This window comes from Ictalurus furcatus, chromosome 1 (genome assembly GCF_023375685.1).
Source record: "Ictalurus furcatus strain D&B chromosome 1, Billie_1.0, whole genome shotgun sequence".
NCBI lineage: Eukaryota > Metazoa > Chordata > Actinopteri > Siluriformes > Ictaluridae > Ictalurus > Ictalurus furcatus.
Window position 1 is genome coordinate 38,435,428 of NC_071255.1, and position 22,500 is coordinate 38,457,927.

General features: G+C 43.1%; 1 protein-coding gene across 2 annotated transcripts in view; it reads right to left on the bottom strand.

The window, feature by feature from the left end:
• The window catches only part of si:ch73-103b11.2 (trichohyalin), a 61,679-nt gene extending 46,327 nt beyond the window's left edge, over positions 1-15,352 (bottom strand). For both annotated transcript variants that reach the window (XM_053637692.1, XM_053637700.1), the window contains exons 1-4: positions 14,944-15,352; positions 11,826-12,091; positions 9,124-9,201; positions 6,365-6,430 (exon numbers count right to left, since the gene is read on the bottom strand). In XM_053637692.1, the coding sequence (XP_053493667.1) occupies positions 6,365-6,430; positions 9,124-9,201; positions 11,826-11,945 (264 nt within the window). In that variant the 5' untranslated portion in view covers positions 11,946-12,091; positions 14,944-15,352. The remainder of the gene's footprint in view (positions 1-6,364; positions 6,431-9,123; positions 9,202-11,825; positions 12,092-14,943) is intronic.
• Positions 15,353-22,500: the final 7,148 nt, after the last annotated feature.

Here is a 22,500-nt window from a genome sequence, read left to right on the forward strand (position 1 = left end):
CTCTCTCTCTCCCTCTCCTTCTCTCTCTCCTTCTCTCTCTCTCCCTCTCTCTCGATGTAAGGTTTTCACCAAAGATCCCTCATAGGGGTAACACTTTTTAAACTAGTGTGTGTTTGAAAAAGTGAATTTAAAGTATACAGTGTGTGTGTGTGTGCGTGTGTGTGTGTGTGTGTGTGTGTGATTGCAAGCATTTCCAGTTTTTCAGTTTTTTCAGTTTTTCAGTGTTTCACTCTGCCACATCCTGTGGGCAACCACGACCCAGAAATCAGACCCCCCCACCCTTCACCACACACACACACACACACCTGCTCAAACACGCACTCAAGAGGTACTTCATATCCGATTGACATTATTTTATTTTTAGAGACGGCCCCCGCACACACACTTATAAACATGTATGTAAATGAGTTCTTACTTCAGAGATAAAAGAAAGAAGACTTGTTTACTCGTCCATCTTTAGTTCATTCTCTCTTTATTATTCTCTCTTTCATGGTTCTGTCATTTCTTTCTTCCGTTTTACTCTTTACTCCTACTTATCTTGGCCCTTCCTTTCTTTCAGTCTTTTAAAGGACATGACGTTGTTTTGATAAGGAATGGTAAAAGAAGCTCTCCAACCAGATCATTCCATTCCTCAATAAGGTCCACGGTTTCCACATACCAGCATCACCTGACATGAAGAGTGTGTGCTAATAAAAGTCTTCATTACAGTCTGATAACTCACAGTTCTCCAGATCCACACTGAGTATTCTGGAGCCACGCTAAGAATATGATCCTCAGTGAAAACTAACTTCTATCAGCGTCCTCAGTACCGCTCTAGGACCCTCTTCCCAGCTCTGGGATCGTCAGTGCAGAGATTATTATGGGAACCAGCTAAATATTCCCACTATGTCAGAGGGACAGTCCAACACATTGCAACAAAAAAGTTCCAGAACCTTCTGAGGAACTCAATTAACTCAAACTCTCCTGAATGAGAACTGAAAGTGTGTAACAGCTCTGGCATTTCAGTGCGGATAAATACACCAGTCTGGCAAGTCGAGAATGAAGCTGTTATTTATTGTCTTATAATTTCTAACCAATCAGTGATGTTCCATACAGCAAGCTCCGCCCTGCATTCCTTTTCTGTAGAGAGGTACCGACTCTGAAGCAGGAACTCAAACATATACAAGTACACAAATTCCTCTAGCCTAGAGTTCCTGAAATGGTTCCTGCAGTAGAAATGCAGCTATGTATTCCCATCAGTATAGGGACTTCCATTCCTTACAAACAGTGCTAAAAACCTACACACACACACACACACACACACACACACACACACACACAGATGAATAGCTTCTTGCATAAGAGCCCTTGACTGTGACTCTAGTCTATTATCTGTAAAAGCAAAGAGAGAAAATCTCAAAGCTTTCAACCCCCACCCTCTCCACACACACACACACTCACACACACACACACACACACACACACACACACACAGCCTGTGGAGCTCCAACTGACGCTTTCAGCACCCACACACTCACCCACACACTCCTCACACATACACACACTGCCAACGTACAACATGTAGAGCCAAAGAAAACCACACACACACACACACACACACACACACACACACACACACACACATATACACACACACACACACACACACACACACACACACACACTTTGCCAGTGTTCTGCATTCTACTGGGCCTCTGCGAAGTTTACGCCAAATCACATACCACACACACACACACACACACACACACCATGTGTTTCTGTGTTTCCACCTCATTTGACTTGAATATTTGTAAGAAAATAAGCGCTGCAGCAGAATTTACACTAGGAACGGGTCGACATGGTTAGATATGAAGGTTATATTAAACCTGCGTTCCGTTCGGAGGTGAAAGACGATCTTTCATTTAATCTTTAATATAGCTTCATGACCAGTAAGAAGAAGAATAAATGAACATTCTCCTTGTACAGAAAGTGTTTATAATACACTTGTAGGTTCCACACAATCCACATCACCTTGGCAACAAAAACACCTACGTTAAAAACGCTGTATGTTAATGACACGGTGTCGCTCGGCAGCGCAACAGCCGCTCATTATACTGGAGTTACGGAGTTATTTCTTCCTGGAGAGCTGATATCCGCACTGCCTCTTTATATCCCTCCAAAATAAGGACAATAAATTTCACAAACTCCCTTAAAACTGATTGTTTTTCTTCCTGAATCTAATCCAACAGGCTTCTTATTGATTAAACATGTGCAGTGTTTACTGGTCCAATCTGACCTTATTTATCTGTTCCTGAGATCTGTGTTAGACCCAGCAGGGCTATTTTACACGGCCTGCTGCAGCTTACACAGAATTAAAGACGTGTTCGCACACGAGGAAGCGCAAACACTGTTATTGTCACGTGTAATTACAATAATATCATCATCAAATTCCCTCGGGGTGCTAAAGAGAGCAGAGGGCCTCTGACGTCGGACGAACAAATTGTGTTGGAGAGTGAGCGTTCAGTGATGGACGTTAGATTTGTATTTTATTTTTTTTAATAAGAAGATTTTTAGGTGAAGGCAGCACTAATGTGAGAAGTGAGGGGATGAATGTTCTTACCACGCTAGGATATGAAACGGAGAACACCTTCCTCACCTTCACCTTAACAGCTGTTAAACATCTGCCCAGATGCAGAATTACACCTGTTTCCAGATGGAAGCTGCTGAAGATTACTATCACATTTCAGCTCGCTTTCATGTCACAAGCGAAACACAAATTTATTTAAAATAAGGAATGAAAGAAATACCTATAGAAGCATGTTTCCATCACGGAGAAAAAAAAGGTTATTGCGACTTTATTTCTCACAATTACCAGTTTACATCGCTAAAAAATGTCCGAATTGTGAGATATTAAATCAAAATCACAAGAAATAAAGTCACAATTGTGTGATATAAAGTCGCAGTTGCCTTTTTTATATTTAACAGGCTTCCATAAACACCAGCAAGTTCAGTTAAAGTTAGAGTTTAAAACAGAGCTGCAGTCATGGACACTGACGGTTGTTACACACTGACCTACCAGTTAGTTAGTTAGGTAAAGTTACTACAGGAGGTTATTACTAGTTAGCTTAAAACTCTTTACACTGTATGAGGTGCTGTTTGTGTACCAAATTCCTAGAATTCCACATGAACGTTCCAGCTGCATTACCTGCACAGTCTCTGGCTTTACAACAAGCCGAGTTCATTACGATTCTTTAGGAAACGAAACAGTGCGTTGTGACATCTCTCATTTCTCTACAACCGAATTGGTTCACTAATTAAATAAAAAAAAAACACTAAATACACAAATATATATTAAAAAAACTAATAAGAAATACACACAAATAAGGATAAAAAATACAGACAATAATTTATCTGAATTTTGTGATTTCTTTGTTTAAAAATAGCCAAATACGTTTGTTTTGGTCAAGAAATAAGGAAATACTTGATTGAATATTACAGTTAATTGAATATCCAGCTTCAGATCAAGTAAACTTACAGGTATCATAGACTAATGTGTCAAAATAGAGTATTTTAGGGAATTTTAACTGTTTCTGGAGTTCAGGGTCTATAGTGTACTGTACTGAAAAGTACCATAAAAGACCCTTAGGTACCCTGAGGTATTAGACAAAAACAACCTGAAAAATGCTGCAACTGATGCTGTTTGCATGAAGATAAATAAATATACAACATTTCATTTAAATACACAAAACATTTTGTGTAAAATTGAGTGTCTATGTAAATATTCTGAGAATGAAAACAGTTGTATTTCTGGACAGTAAGGTCTCAGTCTGAACCCAACACTGTAATCTCTTTTTACACATGACCGCACGGCTAAAAATAACACACACACACACACACATTCAAACCCACCAAGCAAAACCACAACAACAATAACTGAGCAACACACAGTAGAAAGAAATCTGAGAGACAACAACAAACGAGAAGTCTGAGTGCAGGACAGAGAAGTGTTTAATCAGATATAAGCTCTTATCAGTCCTGTAATGTGTGTTCTGACTGAACTGCTTCAGGATCAAACAACAACAAAAACAGTCAACACTGTGTGTTAGAAGTGTTCCAATGAAGTTTGTGGAATCTAAAAAAAAATAAACAGGACATTTGCGACAGATTTCAGTTTCAGGTGAGGATTTCTCATGCAGCTGAACACTACAAGAGTGTGTGTGTATGTGTGTGGTGTGTGTTTAACACACCCTGTGAAGAAAGAGTTATATGACTCAAGGTGTGTGTGTGTGTGTGTGTGTGGTTAAAGTTCAGTGATGTGCTGCCCCACATCTGTCCTATCACACAGCAAATATGCACACACTGTATAATTACTCTTTCTCTGTATCGTACACGCACACACACACACAAACACACACACACACTCAGAGTGATATTATATAGAAACTAAAGATGAGTGAGTAACGTTTAAACAATAATGAGGGAAACCTGACCTGCATCACAATTTGTCTAAAGTTACTAACTTTTTAGTAACTAGTTTTTTTTTAAGTTCCTAAAGTTACTAACGATAGCTGAGTAACCGTTATTAATGTTTATTTGTTTTTTAAAACAGCTGGTTAAAGTTACTAGAATTATTATAAATCAGGTTGCTAAGTTAAGAAATGTATTATAATATTTAAAGCCAGCTTGCTAAGCTAAAGTTACTAAAGTCTGTGAGGTAACTACATTTTACAGAGGTTACTAAAGCCGTGTGTGTAACATTAATAAATTTCTAAAAGCCAGCTTGCAAAGTAAATAATGTTACTAACATCACAACATAAACAACTTTGTAAAGTTACTAAAATTATTAAAGTTAGCTTTCCAAAAAGTTACTAAAGTTATTGATTTGGTTTTTCACAGTGATGTCTGTTGGTAAGCGAGAGCGTTTAGCTGTACTTGTGTTCGACGCACGTGAATGGAAGAGAGGTTTGGCTGAACGCGCGTCGTGATGACATCACATGACGCATCTCGGCCCAAATCTGCAGAAAATCTGTGGTAATTTTCTCCTCAGAATATTGTGGAGTTTGCTTGATTTTGCATTAATTTCTGCGATCACAAAATCGTGGCATCCTGGAGGGACTGACTAAAGCTAGTTTACTAGGTTAATAAATTTACTGAAGTTACGATCATACTGTTTGTATTAGTTATTAAAGTATTAAGACCAGCATGATAAAGATACTGAATCTGGTTTGTTATTAAAGTTATTAAAGCTAACTTTGTAAGTTAATAATGTTATTAAAGTTATAAAATGAACAGCTTGATAATTGTTAGTAGTTACTATAAACAGTTTTATAAAATTCCTAAAATTATTCAGATCCAGCTTGCTCAAAACACTAAAGTTATTAAACCAGCTAGGAAAAGTTCTAGAATCTTTTTTGATAAAGTTACTAAATTATTATTTTTTTAAAACTACATTGTTAAAGTTACTCTAGCTTGGGAACCTCACTAAAGTGACTAAAGCCAGTTTAGTAAATTCATTGTAAAGTTACTGAAATCAATTTGGTAAATCTATTAAAATGGTTAAAGCTAGCTCAGCTAAGCAACTTCTTAAGTTAATAATGTTACAGAAACGACTTTGTAAGATTACTTATGTTACTAAAGCCGGTTAAGTGACAACTTACTGAAATCAATTCGGTAAATGTACAGAATATTGTACAGCCAGCGTTGTAAAGTAATTAAATAAATTATTAAATGTGGTTGTTTTTCAGCTTAAGTTACTCAAGTTACTGAAGCCAGTTTGGTAATGTTACTAATGTGATGTAGATGATTGGTATGAACACACTGGCAATTAGTAACTCTGTACTACACAGTATTAGTGCTGTATGGTGTTCTAAAAGACAGTGAGAGAGAGAGAGAGAGAGAGAGAGACAGAGAGAGAGAGAGAGAGACAAAGAGAGAGACAAAGCTACAAAAACAGAGAGAAACAGACTGTGTGACTGAGTTGCACCTGAACTTCTACTGTTTACACATGACAACCTTCAGACCTTAAACACACACACACACACACACACACACACACACACACATGCATACCCACATTTCAATACATTTCAATACATTTCACAGAAAGACAGCATAAAAACCCAAAGGTCCAAAAACCAAGTTCACGTACCCTGGTCACACACTAACACTAGCTCTGTAAACATGTGAGATATGAGCTGATAAACTGTTGTAGAGGGCATTGTGGGTAATCTACACTCCTGCTGTGTAATGGTGTTAATAGTGCACAACACACACTAATGCTAACACTAACGCTTTACAGATGAGAGAATACATGTAGTACACTGTTGGATCCTGAAACACACACACACACACACACACACACACACACACACACACATTTACTCACCATCTCATCAAGAGCATAGCGCAGGAGTCCGTGTTCATAAAGAAGGAAGAATCGTCTTTGCCATTTCTGAAAAACACACATAAGCGATCAGTGTGTGTGTAACCAGCAAACTACACAGTACACACTCTCAGGTCCATGTGAGTAACACTGCGACGGCTAATCAAGCTTGCTAAATAATTAGCTACCTAACACACACCGCTAAATAGTACAGTACATACTACAGGTTTGAGACGTAGCCGTGGTTAGTCATGGAAATGAGGAAAGATGTGTTGTGGCTGATAAACACACTGCTAGTTAGGAATGTCAGCGCTAGTTAGTTAACCCCAATAACCAGTGATAACCGCATGTGACATGGTGACCAAGGATGAAAGAACCTGAATCAGAACAGCAGGAACTCGCTCGGTTATGGAACTAACTCATTCTAACACGCAGGAATTTAAGGTAGAAAGAGCACTAGTGAAGTGTACGGAGGACACACACACACACACACACACACACACACACTCCCACGGCTCCTCGTTCTCAGGACCTAAAGCTGAAGCGTGACTCAGCCGTTCACCACCCCCTCACATCCCACACACACACACACACACACACACATAGATGAGATATACACTCTCTCTCTCTTTCTCTCTCTCTCTCTCTCTCTCTCCATCACAAGCTCATGAATATAAATAGTCTCTCACTCTCTCTGAGAAACTCCGTCCATACCACAGCAGTGTACTGAAGGAGCGCACTATGGGAATGTAAGAGTACTAAGGTACCGTAGTAATTCAGGGCATTATGGGAATGTAGGAGCACGCAGTGAGTTAGAGAGGTAGTGCGGTAATGAGATAGTGAGGCAGTGAGAGTGAGATAGTGAGGCAGTGAGATAGTGAGGCAGTGAGAGTGAGATAGTGAGGCAGTCAGATAGTGAGAGTGAGATAGTGAGGCAGTGAGATAGTGAGAGTGAGACAGTGAGGCAGTGAGATAGTGAGGCAGTGAGATAGCGAGATAGTGAGGCAGTGAGATAGCAAGATAGTGAGGCAGTGAGACAGTGAGGTAGTGAGAGTGAGGTAGTGAGACAGTGAGGCAGTGAGGTAGTGAGGCAGTGAGACAGTGAGGCAGTGAGGTAGTGTAGTGAGGCAGTGAGGTAGTGTAGTGAGGCAGTGAGGTAGTGAGATAGTGAGGTAGTGAGGCAGTGAGGTAGGGAGGCAGTGAGGTAGTGAGATAGTGAGGCAGTGAGATAGTGAGGTAGCGAGGCAGTGAGATATTGAGAGTGAGATAGTGAGATAGTGAGATAGCGAGGTAGTGAGGCAGTAAGAGACTGAGGCAGTGAGTTAGTGAGGCAGTAAGATAGTGAGAGTGAGATAGTAAGGCAGTGAGATAGTGAGATAGTGAGGCAGTGAGATAGTGAGGTAGTGAGGCAGTGATATAGTGAGGTAGTGAGGCAGTGAGATAGTGAGGTAGTGAGACAGTGAGGCAGTGAGATAGTGAGACAGTGAGGCAGTGAGATAGTGAGGCAGTGAGATAGTGAGGTAGTGAGGCAGTGAGATAGTGAGGCAGTGATTCAGTGAAATGCACCGGTGCCTAATGAGACGTAGTGTAATGACTCTAATTAACACAGTTATTCATGTTAGTTTACTGAGCTCATCTCTCAGCCTATTACACACATGCACACACACACACCTCAGATCAGATGAGATAAGCTACTACAGACTACTAAATAAAACATTTGTTTCATGATGCAGTTCCATTACATTTCAACTGCTTAAAAATCTATTTCTTTAAAAGAGAAACTCTTTATACACACACTGCTCTCACTGCCACCTGATTCTAGTGTGTGACCTACAATCTCTGATTCAGCACTCAGGACATGTGTGTGTGTGTGTGTGTGTGTGTGTGTGTGTTATATGAGAATCAGGTTAATTGTTCAGGTTTGGGTTTAAAAAAAAAAACGAGTTGGCACAACTCCAATTTTCTGCTTAAACTGAAAACTGAGAGGATCTCCGCTCACGGTGCTGCAGCGTTTAATCCTGACTTAACTCACCACATTCAAAGTACTGAAATGTTTAATATTTAATGCAATAACCACACACACCCTCAGCCACACCCCCTCAGCCATGCCCCCTCAACCCCGCCCCCCTCAGCCACAATGAAAGAACTCTGTTTATTAATCGATCACACTCACCGTTTGCTCATTACTTTATTAGTGCCCTGTATAAACGACCCTCAGTGTGTAACTCACTGTCACTAATCTGGTCTTTGCCAGTTCCCACCCACCAGCTATACGACAGCTATCAATCCTAGCTAAAGGCTAAAGTCTAACACGTGAGACACGTGAACTGCTGCTCATGATTGGCTAGTGCCCCTGTGATTGACAGGGGAGAGAGACAAAGCCCCTCCCACCCAGACAGGGCAGCCAATGACACTCTTTGACTCCAGGCCACAGATGGCTGTGGCATTATCAGGACTTTTTTTTATTGAGTTTCATTTAAATATAAACATTTCAGTAAAATATAACAGAAATAAATTCGGAGTGTAAAACAAGAGCAGAATGAGAAAGTGACGAGAACACACTGCCGGTGTGGACTGAAATGATTTTAAAAATGGAACTGAATGAGTTATTGTGTTAAAGTACTTTAGAGTGTGTGTGTGTGTGTGTGTGTGTGTGTGTGAGAGAGAGAGAGAGAGAGAGAGAGAGAGAGAGTCCTGTCAAAAACAGAGCTTACCCTGGGAATTAAATGTATACACAGACACACACACACACACACACTTACTCGGGACCGGTGTAACGGGTTGTCGAAGTTTGTTCCTTCAGGTGCCAGGAGCAGCCATCCTCCATATATAGGGTTAGCCTAAATGAAAGAAACATACACACACACACACACACACACACTTATTATAAACATGTCAAAAGGAGCCAGATTAGACTCAGCAGTAAACATTCTTTAGATTTTGACATAATACAATTAAACCTAAGCTAACCTTTAAAAATATTTTTTAGTTAGGTAAAATGTAAAATAATGTAATTTATATAATTAAGTGATTAATAACAGGTTTAGTGTCAGCTAACCGTGGGATTAGCACTGAATTAACACTAGCTAACATGCTAACATCCAACGTAAACAGATTAATAAAGACATTATTATTATTATCTACAAGTATAAAATATTTTCCACTGGAAAACCTCGTGATTCCTGTAAAAGTGTCACAGTATTAATGAACAATTCATAAAGACACAAGCCTGAGGTACAAATTTAAATAAATATTTATTTACAACAAAAAAATGATCTCTGAACATCATTGTAAGTATAAAACAAAGAATGGAACAAACAGGCAAGCAGCTACATACACACACACACACAGATACACACACACACAGACACACACAGACACACACACACACAGAGAGAGGAGTGATTTTAATCGTTATTCTGAAGGTCAGTGTGTGATTAATAACACACTTAAATAAGGTCACATCAGAGTCATGGAGGTGTTTCAGTTCAGCTCCCGTGTGTGTGTGTGTGTGTGTGTGTGTGTGTGTGTGTTTTTTTGTGTGTGTCCTGCATTAACACCACATCCACTTCAAATATCACACTCAGAGATAATATATCTCTAACATACACATACACACACGCACACACACACACACATGCGCACACACATTATCTCAATCCCATTCTGTTGTAATAAAGACAGAGCAAAGAAACACAAGCAAGACAGGAACAATACAAAAGCATAAAAACCGAAAGAAAGAAACAAGAACGAAAAACAAGAAAGGTGTGTGTGTGTGTGTGTGTGTGTGAGTGTGTGTGTGTGTGTGTGTGAGAGTGTGTGTGTGAGTGTATGTGAGAGAGTGTGTGAGAGTGTGTGTGTGAGTGTGTGTGTGAGTATGTGTGTGTGTGTATGAGTGTGTGTGAGTGTGTGTGTGAGTGTGTGTGTGAGTACGTGTGTGTGAGAGTGTGTGAGAGTGTGTGTGTATGTGTGTGTGTATGAGTGTGTGTGAGTGTGTGAGAGTGTGTGTGTGTGAGTATGTGTGAGTATGTGTGTGTGTGTGTGAGAGTGTGTGTGAGTATAAGTGTGAGTGTGTGTGAGAGTGTGTGTGTGTGAGAGAGTGTGTGTGAGAGTGTGTGTGTGTGTGAAAGTGTGTGTGTTTGTGTGTGAGAGTGTGTGTGAGTATAAGTGTGAGTGTGTGTGAGTGTGTGTGTGTGTGAGAGTGTGTGTGTGTGAGAGTATGTGTGTGAGTGTGTGTGAGTATGTGTGTGTGTGTGAGAGTGTGTGTGAGTATAAGTGAGTGTGTGTGAGAGTGTGTGTGTTTGTGTGTGAGAGTGTGTGTGAGTATAAGTGTGAGTGTGTGTGAGCGTGTGTGTGTGTGCTCTGTATGAGTCTGTGCATGATGATCCCCAGATCCTCTAAATTTCCACGATAACAATAATGTGTGTGTTAAATATCTGAGTACTGACACACACACACACCTGCTCACTGAGGACGACTACACACAGGTACACACACACACACACACACACACAGGTCCCTGAGCGGAGCAGGAGAAAGTAGCGCAGTATGAACTTCACGCTAATGAAAGCTAATTAAAGCACTTCATCTCACTGTGCTACACTGAACCACACACACACGCGCGCGCACACACACACACACACACACACACACAGTGAGCAGGTGTGTGTGTGTGTGTACCTGTGTGTAATCATTGTCAGTGTGCAGGTGTGTGTGTGTATACCTGTGTGCAGTTGTGTGTGTGTGTATACGCCTGTGTGTAGTCGTCAGTGAGCAGGTGTGTGTGTGTGTGTGTGTACCTGTGTGTAGTCGTCGTCAGTGAGCAGGTGTGTGTGTGTGTGTACCTGTGTGTAGTCGTCATCAGTGAGCAGGTGTGTGTGTGTGTGTGTGTGTGTATGTACCTGTGTGTAGTCGTCGTCAGTGAGCAGGTGTGTGTGTGTGTGTGTGTGTACCTGTGTGTAGTCGTCATCAGTGAGCAGGTGTGTGTGTGTGTGTGTGTGTGTGTACCTGTGTGTAGTCGTCGTCAGTGAGCAGGTGTGTGTGTGTGTGTGTGTACCTGTGTGTAGTCGTCATCAGTGAGCAGGTGTGTGTGTGTGTGTGTGTGTGTACCTGTGTGTATTCGTCGTCAGTGAGCAGGTGTGTGTGTGTGTGTGTGTGTGCCTGTGTGTAGTCGTCGTCAGTGAGCAGGTGTGTGTGTGTGTACCTGTGTGTAGTCGTCGTCAGTGAGCAGGTGTGTGTGTGTGTGTGTGTACCTGTGTGTAGTCGTCATCAGTGAGCAGGTGTGTGTGTGTGTGTGTGTGTACCTGTGTGTATTCGTCGTCAGTGAGCAGGTGTGTGTGTGTGTGTGTGTGTGCCTGTGTGTAGTCGTCGTCAGTGAGCAGGTGTGTGTGTGTGTACCTGTGTGTAGTCGTCGTCAGTGAGCAGGTGTGTGTGTGTGTGTGTGTGTGTGTGTGTGTGTGTGTACCTGTGTGTAGTCGTCGTCAGTGAGCAGGTGTGACTCTCGGGGTTTGAAGCAGTTCTGGCACTTGCTCTTGTTGAAGATGTTCGCCTGGAACTTACGGCAAGTGTTCTCTTTTGCCGCCATGATGCCAAGTCTGATCTGTTCGATCTATTAAACTGAACACTGCCCGGAATGCTGCATCACCTGCACCACTCCGATCCAAATCCCATGCAGCACCCCTCGGGACACGCCCACATCCTGGACTGTAGAGGATCCAGGTGTACAGAAACCTGCCAAACACATGCACACATCACACACCACCCAGTGTCCAATCATTGACTTGACAACACACCACCCAGTGTCTGATCACTGACTTCACAACACACCACCCAGTGTCCGATCACTGACTTCACAACACACCACCCAGTGTCCGATCACTGACTTCACAAAACACTACTCAGCGTCCGATCGCTGACTTCACAACACACCAACCAGTGTCCGATCGCTGACTTCACAACACACCACCCAGTGTCCGATCACTGACTTCATCACACACCACCCAGTGTCCGATCACTGACTTCACAACACACCACCCAGTGTCCGATCACTGACTTCACAACACACCACCAAGTGTCCGATCACTGACTTCACTACACACCACCCAGTGTCCGATCACTGACTTCACTACACACCACCCAGTGTCTGGTCACTGACTTCACAACACACCACCAAGTGTCCGATCACTGACTTCACTACACACCACCCAGTGTCCGATCACTGACTTCACTACCCACCACCCAGTGTCCGATCACTGACTTCATTACACACCACCCAGTGTCCGCTCACTGACTTCACACCACCCAGTGTCCGATCACTGACTTCACTACACACCACCCAGTGTCCGATCACTGACTTCACTACCCACCACCCAGTGTCCGATCACTGACTTCATTACACACCACCCAGTGTCCGCTCACTGACTTCACACCACCCAGTGTCCGATCACTGACTTCACTACACACCACCCAGTGTCCGATCACTGACTTCATTACACACCACCCAGTGTCCGCTCACTGACTTCACACCACCCAGTGTCCGATCACTGACTTCACACCACCCAGTGTCCGATCACTGACTTCACACCACCCAGTGTCGGATCACTGACTTCACACTACCCAGTGTCCGATCACTGACTACACACCACCCAGTGTCCGATCACTGACTTCATAACACACCACCCAGTCCAATCATTAACAGTCATTCAAGAAATTAATAAAAGATGCAGTTAATGCCCAAACAAAGTCTTTATGATAATGTCCAATCACTCATGTCATAGTATACCCTCCCAATGTCTTATAAATAATATATATAATATACATTTTATATAATACATAAAACTGTTTAGTCTAATCTGTTATAAAAGTTTCAACAAATACCCTATAAATAATATAAAATATTCTAAATATCTAACAAACGTCCAGGTGAAGACATCCAGCCTAGTGAATGTCTAATCAAAATGTAAACTGCCTTGAAACTGACCAAATGTTAAATTAAAACCATTATCTTAATAAACAAACTTTCAGAGATTGATAACAACAAAAGTTTCTGACGAGGAATTTCTACAAAAAATTGCATAAATATCAGATTAAATTGGTATAACTATAAAATATTTATCCAATGTCCAATCAATTGCATTTAATTAATTATTTATCCAACAAAACCCTGCAAATATGTACGTCCTTTCACCACACTCGTTAAGGCAAGACACTACAATTAATTACATCAATCATTTATTTGAGATTTTTGGATATTATTTCATCTATAACACAGCTCTTAAACTGTAGTAATATAATTACTCAGCAGTAATGTGTTTATTTCATGGTTTTTCCCCTCACTTGTGCTCACATTATCTGAAAGTTTTCCTCATTTCTAAGTCGCTTTGAAGAAAAGTGTCTGCTAAATGAATAAATGTAATGTAAAAGTTAGCAACTTTGAACAAGGCTTTAAGCTCCACACATTTCACAATCACATCATTTCATATCTCTGCTAGATCACACTAACTAGTAAATAAATACATGAAAACACATTCATTCTTAAACTCATTTTTATCAAAATCATTGTTGTCAAATTAAATCAGTTAAAAAAATCATATATTCTTTCAAAAACAAATTACCCCATTCACTTGTAGTGTGTCGCCTTAATGGGCAAAACTGTAAAGGCATGTGTTTATTTACATCCTAATAATAAATTCTAAATGTCCAGTCAATCAATTAATTAAATTATTACAAACATATATGTCCAATCACCAAAAAGCACTTATAAAAACAACCAATATTTAATGTAATCAGAGTGATTATTAAAAATAAAAAAAATGAAAGTCCTAATCAATAACATAATATAGAGGAAAACTGCACTGATTCAGGGGTCCTCATGAAACTGTACTAATGAAACTATCCCTGTCCTCACAAAACTGTACTAATGAAACTGTCCCTGTACTCACAGGTCCTCATGAAACTGTCCATGTCCTCAAAGGTCCTCATGAAACTGTACTAATGAAACTGTCCCTGTCCCCCAAAGGTCCTCATGAAACTGTCCATGTCCTCAAAGGTCCTCATGAAACTGACCATGTCCTCAAAGGTCCTCATGAAACTGTACTAATGAAACTATCCCTGTCCTCACAAAACTGTACTAATGAAACTGTCCCTGTACCCACAGGTCCTCATGAAACTGTCCATGTCCTCAAAGGTCCTCATGAAACTGTCCATGTCCTCAAAGGTCCTCATGAAACTGTACTAATGAAACTGTCCCTGTCCCCCAAAGGTCCCCATGAAACTGTCCCTGTCCTCAAAGGTTCTCAAGAAACTGTACTTATGAAACTGTCCCTGTCCTCATAGGTCCCCGTGAAACTGCAGTCTGGACACAAACTACGCACAACTTTCGGCGCATCAGAATGAATAAAGCTGCATCAGTGCAGTGTTTAACAGCTACACCGCACAGCCCCGAGTCTCCCACCCTCCCCACACAACACACACACACACACACACACAGAGACACACTCCCGGGTGCGCTCTAAAAACACACACACACACACAAACGCACACACACTTGCGGGTACTTTAACCCGAGTCCATGAAATACTTACCCAGCAGCCGGAGGAAATATAAGCGCGCGCGCACACACACACACACACACAGGGGGGTCCGGCGCAGGGGCGCAGCAGCTTCACGCGCAGTCAGAAGCAGCGGGCAGTGCGGCGGAAATGTCCGAGCTCCATTACTGCTGCCGGTTATTTGATGTCTCAGAGAGTTCGCGTTGGGAAAATCAGCGGAATCGTCCAGCCGTTAGATCTGCGCAGACTCCGGCGGACACCCGGGCAGCGGATAACACACACACACACACACACACGCGCGCGCGCCCGCGCGCATATACACACACTACACTGGAGTTTACACCACATAACACACGAACAGGAGGGGCTCCATGTGATTGGCGGCTTCCAGCACCCAATTATCGGGATAGACCCGCCCACCAGCCTCCGTGTCATGACGGAATCCGTATCCAATGGTAACGGAGCGTGCGCTTTAGGGAAGAAACAACGGGAATCAAGTTCGGTGGACAGGACAGGAAGTTCCCACACATTTAATCCCTAATTATTCACTCTTTAATTCCATGAATAGTTTTATTTTAGAGTAAACACATTCCTGTATAGACCAGGAGGTTAGTGAGTCACGGTAATGAAGATGATCAGCGCAGGAGCGGTTTGTAATGTCGGGTTGATAAACGGTCACGTGGATTTGGCGCCACTTGCAGGTCAAACCACGCTCCTGCACCCAAGATCAATATGCATTATAAATACACGTCATCTGTTTATTTTTTAGTAAACACATGGGGTCCTAACCCATAATATATAATCAACTTTACTGAGATTATGTATTGATTCATTTGTAGACTAGAAATAAGTAATAAAACACTTCAGGGCGTGCTTTTAAAGCAGAGTTAGTGTTACCACACCAACAAGTTTCCTATAACAGCACATCCCTAAGTGTTTTATTCCTCTTGTCCCACAGCAATTTCACAATGAAACGTGTCTTTATTTATTAAAGAACGTTTATAATTCAAATGTTCATGAAACAACCCTGCTGAAAAAACACAATAGAAACCATCACAAAAATTCTAATGGTTTCCACCACAAATACCATTACATCATTTAAATATTAAAACCATTACTCTTATTGGTCCTTAATGGTATCCACTAACCATAACATGCCACCAATCAAATTACCAGTAGAGACCACAGGGATCATTACAGTTCCCATTATAACCATTAGAAATTCTATGAGGTTTTCTAAATACTTTTCAGCAGTTCTCACTTACGTTATAGCAGTTATAAACACTCGTTCCCTCACCAGCCTTTTTTTATTCTCTCTTTATTCTCTCTCTATTCTCTCTCTTTATTCTCTCTCTATTCTCTCTATTATCTCTCTCTATTCTCTCTCTATTCTCTCTTTATTCTATTTATTCTCTCTATTCTCTCTCTATTCTCTCTATCCTCTCTCTCTCTATTCTCTTTATTCTCTCTATTCTCTCTTTATTTGCTCTTTATTCTCTCTTTATTCTCTCTCTTTATTCTCTCTCTATTCTCTCTTTATTCTGTCTCTCTCTCGAAGTTAATAAGACAAAAAAATCACAGCTTGTGGTGTTTCTGAGAAACTGCGAAGAAGCATCCTCTGTCCTGAAAACTTGACTGACACTGGAGACTCCTTCCATAATAGTTATATAAACATCTCCATACCCTGGAGAAAACTGCACCATATCAACATTACTGCATCTAACTACAGTCAGAGCTGCTGTTATAGAAAATTAATCAACACCTTCTGACCAATCAGGATCCAGAACTCAGCAGCAGCGTAGTGTGAATATATTCATAACATGTTTATAAAATGTTTATAAATTAATATGTAGCTTTTGAAAATAATATTGTATGCATTTGAATATAAAGGAGGTGAGCTCAAATAATCAACTTATTAAACAAATGTTTGTTAATATAACGTAAAATTATCGTTTAAGTAATAACTACATGCCCACGATTGTTTAGTATCTGTACACACACTGCGTGTGTTTTAGTTCTTAATATTTATAATATAGCTTTGGTCATATTCTCTAGATTGTACGTGTGTATGTAGTGTAGATGTATTTATAATGCAACATAACACAAATACTACCATCAATCAAAAAAGACTTTCTTAGCTTATGTAATTAACTTCTGTGGTCATGTGACTCTCAGTCCGTCCTGATGTGGTGGTTTGCTCTGTTTGTCTGAGGCAGGTCAGGGTATGTTAGAAACCCCCAAAACACAATTTTTTGTTTTGTTATGGGACGAGAAATTTCAGAAACAGAAGCGGCTCGCTTACTTCTTCAGCATCACTTGCTTAAGTCTTTAAAAAATGACAACAATGTCAACTGTCCTGTTTTCACCATATCCATGATGCATCAGCACATGGGACTGATCTAAACCAGTTATTACTGTAGTACTAGTTAGTTACCAATAGGACATGAGCGGATTGTATTTTGGAAGGGAGGCGACACGTTAAGTCATGATAATTCATTATGATCATTTTATTATTATTATTATTATTAAACTTTATTTGTACTGAAAGAAAAAGAAAGCTGCGTATGTGCCGGATTCACACAAATAAGTGTCAGGGACACAGGCACTTCCACATCTTCCATACTTTCCACAAATCAATCCACACTAGACACAGTACACCCTACTCCCAAATCAATCCCCCCTGCATAGAGTACACCCTACTCCCAAATCTATCCCCCCTCCATACAGTACACCCTACTCCCAAATCAATCCCCCCTGCATACAGTACACCCTACTCCCAAATCTATCCCCCCTCCATACAGTACACCCTACTCCCAAATCAATCCCCCCTGCATACAGTACACCCTACTCCCAAATCTATCCCCCCTGCATACAGTACACCCTACTCCCAAATCTATCCCCCCTCCATACAGTACACCCTACTCCCAAATCTATCCCCCCTGCATAGAGTACACCCTACTCCCAAATCTATCCCCCCTGCATAGAGTACACCCTACTCCCAAATCAATCCCCCCTGCATACAGTACACCCTACTCCCAAATCTATCCCCCCTCCATACAGTACACCCTACTCCCAAATCTATCCCCCCTCCATACAGTACACCCTACTCCCAAATCAATCCCCCCTGCATACAGTACACCCTACTCCCAAATCAATCCCCCCTGCATACAGTACACCCTACTCCCAAATCTATCCCCCCTCCATACAGTACACCCTACTCCCAAATCTATCCCCCCTGCATAGAGTACACCCTACTCCCAAATCAATCCCCCCTCCATACAGTACACCCTACTCCCAAATCTATCCCCCCTCCATACAGTACACCCTACTCCCAAATCTATCCCCCCTCCATACAGTACACCCTACTCCCAAATCTATCCCCCCTGCATACAGTACACCCTACTCCCAAATCTATCCCCCCTCCATACAGTACACCCTACTCCCAAATCTATCCCCCCTCCATACAGTACACCCTACTCCCAAATCTATCCCCCCTCCATACAGTACACCCTACTCCCAAATCTATCCCCCCTCCATACAGTACACCCTACTCCCAAATCTATCCCCCTGCATACAGTACACCCTACTCCCAAATCTATCCCCCCTCCATACAGTACACCCTACTCCCAAATCTATCCCCCCTCCATACAGTACACCCTACTCCCAAATCTATCCCCCCTGCATACAGTACACCCTACTCCCAAATCAATCCCCCCTCCATACAGTACACCCTACTCCCAAATCTATCCCCCCTCCATACAGTACACCCTACTCCCAAATCTATCCCCCCTCCATACAGTACACCCTACTCCCAAATCTATCCCCCTGCATACAGTACACCCTACTCCCAAATCTATCCCCCCTCCATACAGTACACCCTACTCCCAAATCTATCCCCCCTCCATACAGTACACCCTACTCCCAAATCTATCCCCCCTGCATACAGTACACCCTACTCCCAAATCAATCCCCCCTCCATACAGTACACCCTACTCCCAAATCTATCCCCCCTCCATACAGTACACCCTACTCCCAAATCTATCCCCCCTGCATACAGTACACCCTACTCCCAAATCAATCCCCCCTCCATACAGTACACCCTACTCCCAAATCTATCCCCCCTGCATACAGTACACCCTACTCCCAAATCTATCCCCCCTGCATACAGTACACCCTACTCCTAAATCTATCCCCCCTGCATACAGTACACCCTACTCCCAAATCAATCCCCCCTCCATACAGTACACCCTACTCCCAAATCAATCCCCCCTGCATACAGTACACCCTACTCCCAAATCTATCCCCCCTCCATACAGTACACCCTACTCCCAAATCTATCCCCCTCCATACAGTACACCCTACTCCCAAATCTATCCCCCCTGCATACAGTACACCCTACTCCCAAATCAATCCCCCCTCCATACAGTACACCCTACTCCCAAATCTATCCCCCCTCCATACAGTACACCCTACTCCCAAATCTATCCCCCCTGCATACAGTACACCCTACTCCCAAATCTATCCCCCCTGCATACAGTACACCCTACTCCCAAATCAATCCCCCCTCCATACAGTACACCCTACTCCCAAATCAATCCCCCCTGCATACAGTACACCCTACTCCCAAATCTATCCCCCCTCCATACAGTACACCCTACTCCCAAATCTATCCCCCCTGCATACAGTACACCCTACTCCCAAATCTATCCCCCCTGCATACAGTACACCTTACTCCCAAATCTATCCCCCCTCCATACAGTACACCCTACTCCCAAATCTATCCCCCCTCCATGTAGTACACCCTACTCTCAAATCTATCCCCCCGCCATACAGTACACCCTACTCCCAAATCTATCCCCCCTCCATACAGTACACCCTACTCCCAAATCAATCCCCCCTCCATACAGTACACCCTACTCCAAAATCTATCCCCCCTCCATACAGTACACCCTACTCCCAAATCTATCCCCCCTCCATACAGTACACCCTACTCCCAAATCTATCCCCCCTCCATACAGTACACCCTACTCCCAAATCAATCCCCCCTCCATACAGTACACCCTACTCCCAAATCAATCCCCCCTGCATACAGTACACCCTACTCCCAAATCTATCCCCCCTCCATACAGTACACCCTACTCCCAAATCAATCCCCCCTGCATAGAGTACACCCTACTCCCAAATCAATCCCCCCTGCATAGAGTACACCCTACTCCCAAATCAATCCCCCCTCCATACAGTACACCCTACTCCCAAATCTATCCCCCCTGCATACAGTACACCCTACTCCCAAATCTATCCCCCCTGCATACAGTACACCCTACTCCCAAATCTATCCCCCCTGCATACAGTACACCCTACTCCCAAATCAATCCCCCCTCCATACAGTACACCCTACTCCCAAATCTATCCCCCCTGCATACAGTACACCCTACTCCCAAATCTATCCCCCCTGCATACAGTACACCCTACTCCCAAATCTATCCCCCCTGCATACAGTACACCCTACTCCCAAATCAATCCCCCCGCCATACAGTACACCCTACTCCCAAATCAATCCCCCCTGCATACAGTACACCCTACTCCCAAATCTATCCCCCCTCCATACAGTACACCCTACTCCCAAATCTATCCCCCTCCATACAGTACACCCTACTCCCAAATCTATCCCCCCTGCATACAGTACACCTTACTCCCAAATCTATCCCCCCTCCATACAGTACACCCTACTCCCAAATCTATCCCCCCTCCATGTAGTACACCCTACTCTCAAATCTATCCCCCCTCCATACAGTACACCCTACTCCCAAATCTATCCCCCCTCCATACAGTACACCCTACTCCCAAATCAATCCCCCCTCCATACAGTACACCCTACTCCCAAATCTATCCCCCCTCCATACAGTACACCCTACTCCCAAATCTATCCCCCCTCCATACAGTACACCCTACTCCCAAATCAATCCCCCCTCCATACAGTACACCCTACTCCCAAATCAATCCCCCCTCCATACAGTACACCCTACTCCCAAATCAATCCCCCCTGCATACAGTACACCCTACTCCCAAATCTATCCCCCCTGCATACAGTACACCCTACTCCCAAATCAATCCCCCCTCCATACAGTACACCCTACTCCCAAATCTATCCCCCCTCCATACAGTACACCCTACTCCCAAATCTATCCCCCCTGCATACAGTACACCCTACTCCCAAATCAATCCCCCCTCCATACAGTACACCCTACTCCCAAATCTATCCCCCCTGCATACAGTACACCCTACTCCCAAATCTATACCCCCTGCATACAGTACACCCTACTCCCAAATCTATCCCCCCTGCATACAGTACACCCTACTCCCAAATCAATCCCCCCTCCATACAGTACACCCTACTCCCAAATCAATCCCCCCTGCATACAGTACACCCTACTCCCAAATCTATCCCCCCTCCATACAGTACACCCTACTCCCAAATCTATCCCCCCTCCATGTAGTACACCCTACTCTCAAATCTATCCCCCCTCCATACAGTACACCCTACTCCCAAATCTATCCCCCCTCCATACAGTACACCCTACTCCCAAATCAATCCCCCCTCCATACAGTACACCCTACTCCCAAATCTATCCCCCCTCCATACAGTACACCCTACTCCCAAATCTATCCCCCCTCCATACAGTACACCCTACTCCCAAATCAATCCCCCCTCCATACAGTACACCCTACTCCCAAATCAATCCCCCCTCCATACAGTACACCCTACTCCCAAATCAATCCCCCCTGCATACAGTACACCCTACTCCCAAATCAATCCCCCCTGCATACAGTACACCCTACTCCCAAATCTATCCCCCCTCCATACAGTACACCCTACTCCCAAATCTATCCCCCCTCCATGTAGTACACCCTACTCTCAAATCTATCCCCCCTCCATACAGTACACCCTACTCCCAAATCTATCCCCCCTCCATACAGTACACCCTACTCCCAAATCAATCCCCCCTCCATACAGTACACCCTACTCCCAAATCTATCCCCCCTCCATACAGTACACCTTACTCCCAAATCTATCCCCCCTCCATACAGTACACCCTACTCCCAAATCAATCCCCCCTCCATACAGTACACCCTACTCCCAAATCAATCCCCCCTCCATACAGTACACCCTACTCCCAAATCAATCCCCCCTGCATACAGTACACCCTACTCCCAAATCAATCCCCCCTCCATACAGTACACCCTACTCCCAAATCTATCCCCCCTGCATACAGTACACCCTACTCCCAAATCAATCCCCCCTCCATACAGTACACCCTACTCCCAAATCTATCCCCCCTGCATACAGTACACCCTACTCCCAAATCAATCCCCCCTGCATAGAGTACACCCTACTCCCAAATCAATCCCCCCTGCATAGAGTACACCCTACTCCCAAATCTATCCCCCTCCATACAGTACACCCTACTCCCAAATCAATCCCCATCAATATATTACAAAGTTAAAATTCAAATACAGATAGGACAAGTGTGATTATAAACGATGAAGTTGTCAGCTTTAACACACACACACACACACACACACACACAC